Genomic DNA, 8,005 nt, shown 5'->3' on the forward strand with positions numbered 1-8,005 from the left:
TGGTTGTCCAGTGGTTAGGACTCCACGCTTCCACTGCAGGGGGCAGTTTCCCAACCAGTTTCAATCCCTGGTCAGGGAACTAAGATCTCAAAAGCCGCAGGGTGTGGGCAAAAAAAAAAAAAAAAAAGAGTTGTTCAGAAACTACACAAATATATTTTAAGGGAGAAAAAGCATAAAAATTATCCTGTCTTCAAAAACTTTAGGTATGGTGATATACTAGTACTTTTACCTACAAGTGTTCAAATAACCTAAAGTCAATTCGGTCTTTGAGGAACATGAGAAAATAACTTTTCCTTGCTCTAAACAAGATGATTTTCCATCTTATTAAGAGTCACAAACGATTTAGAAATTTATATCCACCCAAACTACACAAAGCTGTTTAAAACAGTCACCTGTGCCTAACAGGGGTTCAATACCTTTAAGCCCTTTTTAAGATACTGTTTTGGTATATACCAAATATATATATTTGGTATATACCAAATATAATATTTGGTTATTAGTTATTAACATTAATATAATCTGAGATATTTTTATAAATATCTTAAACTTATTCCACAAATGTTATTTTTCAAATTAAGAAGTTATATTGCGTATGTATTAAAGCAAGCATTCTTTTCCCGAACCACTTACAAATCAATTTCAAAAATGCTTTCTAACAGTATTTCCAAATTAATTCACCCACAGGTCTTTGACTGCCCTGCATCATCACAGACAATCACAGTGCTTTATGTCAAGCACTCCTTTAAGTATGTTACATATACTAACTCATTCAATCCTCATAATAACTCTTGAGTTAGGTATTACTATGCCCAGTTTGCAGAAGGAAAAGAAAAAACTGAGGCTCTATGACATTAAATAACTTGCCCAAGATCACACAGCTATTAAATGACAGAACCAGGACTCTGACCCAGACAGTCCAGTTCCAAAGAGATTACACAAAGTAGGTATAATCACTGCACCCTACTCCCTCTCACACTCATTCATTCAAACTTTTATCACCTGCCTAGAGTAGGTCAAGCACTTTGCTAAACCCAGGTAAAGAGACAAAATAAGGCAAGATCTCCATCCTCAAGGAACTTACATTTTAATGCGCAGCATAAAAGGAAAGTGCAAATTAAACCCAAAAGTTCGATATGACAATTCTGGTTCAGCAAAATGTCCGGGGAAAAGATAAGATATTGTATTGAAAAGGATTTAGTAATAATATTCCTGATGTTCACATTTTTTTTGAATACTTTCAAAAGCTACACATTTGATCTTTAAAGTGAACCTTGTGAAGCCGAGCATTATTACACTCATTTCACAGATGAGGAATCAAATAAGTTCTGAACAGCTTAGCAAAGATGCCGCATTGCCTTTGGAGGGAAATTGCCCCGCCTACAGAATCTGCTTCTCTAAAAAGACCCCAAATGGTCAAATCATAGGCTTCCTGGGACAGCTCAAAAAAATTAACTGGGCAAACCTGATCCCCTTTCAAAAATGTGAAATTAGTCCGTCCCTTTGCTATGAGATGTAAGATGATAGAGGGCGACGAGGGTGGGGTATCCATTGAGAGCCAAGGTCAAGCTCGAAATGAGGAGATTATAAAGCCAGTGGACAGAAAAGAACAGAGTCCCAAAAAGAGAGCAACATGCCATGTGACCAGTCCTGAGGGAAGAAGACAGGGGATATGGTCTTTTCCTTATGACCCAGATGCCTGCAATAAACCTCAATTTCCCTAAAGACACAAGTGTTCTTTGCAAAAGCGACTACCGAAAGAGCATGTGTCAAGTGGATGGCGTTTCACAATTTTTTCCAACACAAAAATTCAGATACTTAGTGGGCTTGAGTAGAGAAAAGACTCCAGATGTAGCAACTGGCCACACAGATCTCCACGGTTTCTGTTTACTCCCTGCAAAAAAAGGGATAAACTTGGCCAGCTCACAGCAACAAACACAGAAGTCAAAAGAATGTGTCTTCAGAATTATCCAGACGTCATCCCTTCTACTCCCTCTGCCCTAATCCACCCCCAACACCTTTACTTATCCCCACTCTCCTCAAATAAGAAATCGTCTTATTTTCTGTCTCCTCTTATCAAAAGTAAAACAAAGTCATTAAAGATCAATACTGACTAAAACTTTGACAACAAACCATTTCATCTCGGAGTATTTGTATGAAATGAAAGGTTTAGGTCAGGACAGTAATCACCTAAAGGAGAGAGTTCAGGAAAGGACTGGCATCACACCCAGCCTAGCACACCTTCTTCCCCAAACCAAGCTTGGAGACCATGCTGCTAACTCCGCCCACTCCCATCCTCTACTCCATCACCACCCAAGCAACAGCCTGGAGGCCTCAAGTTTCTGCTGTTCCAAGATCTCTCACAGGGACACCACAAGGGTGACAAGTAGAGAGGTTTCTCAGGACCTTTGGGCAGCATTCAAATCAAGAAGATGTAGGAGAACAAAGGCCACCAAAGGGAGTGAGACCTCACAGATCCATGACCGTAGAGCACAGGGGACTTCCACTTGACACAAGTGTGGCCTTGGCCTCTAGGATGCTGAGTCCTTTTTCTAACCTGTAAATGATACTCAGGTGTACAGATAATGAGGAATTTTAAAACAAGAGAAAAAATAATTCATTTTGGTGGGCCAATTATTAAAAACTCTTTAGGCCTAATTACCAGGCAATCCAGAAGCCATCATGTGCATTGTTAAAAGCATCAATTTTTGTGAGTTCGTCATGCTGCAACACTCTCAAAAACAAGGCAAGTACTAAGAACTTAAACACCAAAAAAGCAATCATAAACCTTCAAATAAGCACTAGCCCCCATTAGAAAAGAAAAACAAAGGCAGACGATGAAAGAAGTAAGTGTACCGTGGAAGACAAGGAAAGTTTTCAGCAGGTTTTGTTTTTTGTTTTTTGTTTTTAAGAAGGTGGGGTTCTTGAGATTTATAAATCCTTATACTTGAAAGGCATACACCTAATATAAGTCCCATGAAGATAACTTTAAACAGGCCCACAAAAATCACATGCCTCACAGATGAGGGCGGTTAAAAGGCAAATATCACATAACTCTAAATAAAGGTAAGACCTGCCCAGTTAGAATACTGGGTGTGTCTTTTAACAATTCAAGAGAAAGTTATGAATAGGGCTTCTAAATGACACAGTAAAAAAAAATCAGTTTTTAGAAAGTACTCTTATGCCAGCACACGGAGGACTAGATTGATCTAGAAAACAATGATCCATATGGACAGGTTAAAAATGTATTTGTTCAGTAACTCCTGCAAAATTAGAATGAGGAATCACGCCTTCAATGATAAGGCTAGGAAAAATAAAAAGAAACAGTCGTTCACTTATGACATAATTGCAATATAACAACTCTTCACCATCCTTCCTTCACCAAAAATATATAAAATTTCAGATAACACACAAATTCAGACGGAAAGAACTCTATTCATGATATAGTACATAGGTTTTTTTAAATGCTGTAAATTCACGTAAAAGAAAGACATTAGAAGATGGCAGCCCTCTTCCAGGCCTGAACTTTTACATAATGGTTAATTTTCAGTTATGCCATTTTTAGTTAAGCATAAGGATCATGCCATGTTTCTTAACATGTGACAAAATGATATTTGTGAAAATGCTTCTGAAGTCAGGAAGATGTGATATGCCACAAAGCTCGATAAGTTCTTTCCTTTTCTGTATCTAGTGTGAAAGCAAGCAGCAGCTAGCCATAAACCAGGCACTGTTCTATGGGCTGTACATGGATCATTCCACTTAATCCTCTCAGTGAAGTGAGAGCTAATATGAAGTTCAATTTACAGGTAGAGATTTAAATAACCCTTCCAAGGCCACACTGAGAATGAGTGGGAGAATCAATCGGGATGTGACCCCACGCAGGCTGGCCCCCGAGCCCAGATTTTCAGGGTTTATGTCATCATGACATAAACCAAGCCTCTTGGTTCTGCTTGCCCAACACCAATGGCAAACGGGGTCAACAAAACAAGATCTTACATGATGAATGCTATACAGTTACTCATAGAAGACATCAAAATATCTCAGACGAAACTAGAGTTCAAAGGTTTAATAAGAAAAATACCATTTGACATTAATATTTATCAAATATTAGCAAAAACGGATAGGAAGCAAACAATAGTTTTTCTTAAAATGATGGGAAAGTCAAGGGAAAACAGTAAGAATAGACAAAACGCAGTATTCTTCGAAAAACTGCTTTGCAAAAGTAAACATTAAGAAACCTACTTGAAAGTTAACAAGTAAATAAAGTCTTATAAATATAGCTACTCATAAAAAGTGGTTTCCTCTGGAAACATTTGACTATGCACAAGTCAGTCAGAACAACTAATGTTAGCGTATTTCTTCAAATCCTAATGTTTTCAAGAAGAAATATAACAAAACAAATTGAAAACAGAATTCTGTAAATATTTGAGAGGGTCTAACTATGAGTAGGAAGAATTCCTTAATCAGGTATCCAATGAATGTGTCCTGATAAAGAGGGATAATGGAATGGAATGGAGGGAATTTTAGACTAACAGATAACTTACAAAAATATTAATTCCCTACTCTCGCAGCTTCCCCAAAGACCAAAACAACAATTAAAAAAAGGACCTGGTAACATAGGACTAAAACTCAAATGCTTTCTATAAATATCCTAAATCATATACATAATCCTTTATACTTTTCAAATGGCATACACATGAGTTCATCTTATTGAACTAAACATTTGATTAAGTAGTTCATCAAAGTGTATATTATTTAGGAGAAAAAGTCTTGCAATAAGCCAAATTAGACTTCTGTGCTCCCTTCAACAACTGCTGAATAGGTGGATGGGAACACAAGAGTCTAGCTTTTGTCTTTTTCACAGTTTGTTTGTTTTGGTTTGGTTTTGACTTTTGAAGAGCTTTTAAAATAGGCATCAACCACCAAACTTGCACCTCAGGGCAGCTTGCCAGTGCTTCAAGTACAAGCTGACAACCTCGGGCCAGAGCCGAAGCCCTGTGCCCCGCCCCCTCACCACCATCTTTAAAGGCTGGCTCCTGATCCCATCCCACCCTCAAATCCCTCCTCCCACCACCACCCCCCTCCCGCCCCAATAGCAATATCTCAACCTCTCCAGGCTAAAGAAGGTGCCTCCCAAAGAAACACTAAGCTCATCTGATAAATGATTCCATGCTTAAGGGTAAAAGCCAATAAGGACTGTCCCTTTTCTCTCCTTCCCCACCAGCCCTCAAACCAAGGCTCCCGTCTTCTCCAGCCTAGGACTCTAATTCAGTGGTAGGAATTTGGGGCCAGTATGGGCAAGGAATATGGCAGCCAGTGGGGGAGGCACTTGGGAACAGGTCTGGCGCTACCACTCCATGGAGTGCGCTCACTGTATAAGCAGCTGCCCACCCTACACCCTCTCGATTTTGCGCTAGCCTAGGTTGAGAATGATCCTGCTCTGGCCAAGGTTGAGAATGAGCTGTTCCTCTCTTTTGTTCTCTCAACCCACTCAAGTATAGGCCACCCACAACAGGCTGCAAAACCGCAAACATAGGATAAAGGCTCCATATCTCAATATGCAGCCCCAGGCAAAGCCCTACGACAACAGACATTGCAGCAGCCTAATCCCTGAGGTTTGAGTCCTCAAGGTAAAAATGAGAGGTCAGGACTCAAAGTCCCTAAGGTTCTTTTCACTCTCACAATCAAGGCCCAAAATTCAGCTCAGATCCTCAGGCCATCCCAGAGTAAAGTCTCTGGAGCATGTGCTAAGTCTGCATAATTCTGGCCATTTTGACCGTCAAGGGGAGTCCAAGATACAGACAGTAAGGGGTTGGCGTTGCAGTCTGCTTACTGCTCAAAGGTTACTATCTCGTTAGCGTGCTACAGAAAAATGGATGAGAACACTTTATGACCCTCTCACACAAAATAAAATGATAACACAGCCAAAGCACAAGCAGCAATTCCCTTTTATCTTTGGAAATGAATTAAGTCAATGGAATACATATGGTGGTTGCAACGTGAGAAAAAATTCTGGTCAGCCTGGGAATCTAGCACAGAGGATTACAGCCGTTCCATTGATTTTTATTCCCCTCCTCCACATCTGGGGATTTTAAAACAAATGAAAGAAGGCATTATTCCAGCTTAAGGCATAATAAGCATAAGTCACAAAAGAACAAAGAAAGTTTTATTATCACATTAAACATCAAGGAGGAAATGTGCTTACTGATAACTAATTTAGTATCCTACCCTATTAGGTTAGCATTTGCTGTTTGCAAGCTTCTAGGCCAATATTTACAATTTCTATCTAAGACAGGAGGTAAAAATGTTCAGCTAGTGAGAAGGTCATTAAGGAAAGGAAGGGGGGGGGGAAGGCTTGGAAAAACAGAACAAAGTACACAGATAGACGGTACTCTTTGCGCCTCAGTGGTCTATAGAACATTCGCCCTGTCTGCCTATAAAGTGATTTAGCATTAACCACAGGTCACTCTAGCAGCAGAGTACTACTTCCTGACAAAACCTTTTTGAAAGCTCCCCCACCAACAAACAATCTACAAACGCCAAAGAATGTGAAACCTACTGCCCCAGGCCAGTGTCTTGGGCTCTCTGCCTAAGAAGTTTGCTTTCAGCCAGAAGAAGGGGGGAAAGAATCACACTGTAACAACAGCAGATTGTAGAATACAGCGAACAGCCCTCCTGCTTGTTGGCGCCGTTCCCAAGCAGCAGTTCCAGTGGCTGGGCCTTGAGCCCATTCAAGAATTCCATCTCACAGGAAGTGTTTCAAATATAGTTATTTGATCTTTCAGCATTTGCAAATGCACCTGCTGAGCAAGGAGCCTGACAGCCATCGCCCCAGTTCCTTCCTATCCGTCTTCACCAGTCATCATAGAGGCGGTTTCAGGATTAGGTGAGGTGCAAAGTACAGAAAACCCCAGCCGAAGATTTCTGCTGCTGCACGAGGTTAGCGCGACCTGTGGCTTTTGGTTCCTTTCTCCCCACACTAACTTCCCTGTCACTTTTTTCCCCGGAGCAGGTAAGAGGGCTTTGTTTTGTTCTCTAGCTTTCAGGTGCCCGGGCTTACCTCGTGGTGGCTTCCTCCCCTCCCTTGCCATGGTTCCCCCCCAGGGCCTGGTCCTTGCCGCTGGGGTGGTAGGCAGTGAGCACAACTCCCTGGGAACTGGAGAGCCAGCTCATGGTGAGAGAAGGGGCATAATTTCTGCGATCCTGACACAGCGGAGGGGAAAGAAGTTCCTGGCTCTCCCGGCAACTCGGCTCATTAGCATTGGCCGGCTCCTCCCACCAAGGCCAGCGATTCACAAGGGAGGGGCGGGGCCTCTCCGGCGCGGGGCTGCCGACTCTCCAAGGGGGAGACCGGTGACTCAGAGCGTGGCAGCAGCCCGGGGACAACCCCAGTCCGAAAGGTTGCAGTTAAGGGGTGGGGGGTGGCGGGGGTACTAGTTGCTCCCACCCCCGAGTTATTCTGATCTGATTAAACAGCCACGTTGCAGCCGCCTCTCAACGTTGTAAGCACAAGCCGTCTTGGTTAGGAAACAATGAATTACTGCAGAGCCTTTTTTTTCCCTTCTTAATTCCTGTTTCCATCTGGTAATTTCTGCCACTTCATGTAACGGGAGTAAGGGCTCTTCTTAATCCCTTCAAGGTCAGCGTTAAAATTAACCATAGCAAAACCCAATCAACCTGCCCAGCAAAACTGTGCCATACAGGTGACAAGAAAGGCTTCCTGGGGACTTCCCTGGTGGTCCAGTGGTTAGGACTCCGAGCTCCCAAGGCCGGGGGCCCAGGTTCAATCCCTGGTCAGGGAACTAAGATCCCACATACCACAACTAAGCCCGTGCTCCGCAAGGAAGACCCGGCACAGCCTAAATAAATAAATATTAAAAAAAAAAAAAAAAAAAGAGAGAAAGGCTACCTGTTGTGTTGAGTTTAACATGTCTTCATAAAAAAGATGTGTACCTAGAATACCATCTTCTTTCACATAGCAAATGCCAAGTTTACCTTTTGTTTTAAC

At 41.8% G+C, this 8,005-nt stretch overlaps 1 protein-coding gene across 2 annotated transcripts in view; it reads right to left on the reverse strand.

Moving 5' to 3' along the window:
• ARHGAP18 (Rho GTPase activating protein 18) overlaps nucleotides 1-7,246 on the reverse strand; it is a 137,028-nt gene extending 129,782 nt beyond the window's left edge. For both annotated transcript variants that reach the window (XM_022556412.2, XM_022556405.2), the window contains exon 1: nucleotides 7,058-7,246. In XM_022556412.2, coding sequence (XP_022412120.1) covers nucleotides 7,058-7,170 — 113 coding nt within the window. In that variant the 5' untranslated portion in view covers nucleotides 7,171-7,246. The remainder of the gene's footprint in view (nucleotides 1-7,057) is intronic.
• Between the last annotated feature and the right edge of the window lie 759 nt (nucleotides 7,247-8,005).

This window comes from Delphinapterus leucas, chromosome 12 (assembly GCF_059928025.1).
Source record: "Delphinapterus leucas isolate spDelLeu-1000000601 "Yukka" chromosome 12, BTC_Dleu_Yukka2, whole genome shotgun sequence".
NCBI lineage: Eukaryota > Metazoa > Chordata > Mammalia > Artiodactyla > Monodontidae > Delphinapterus > Delphinapterus leucas.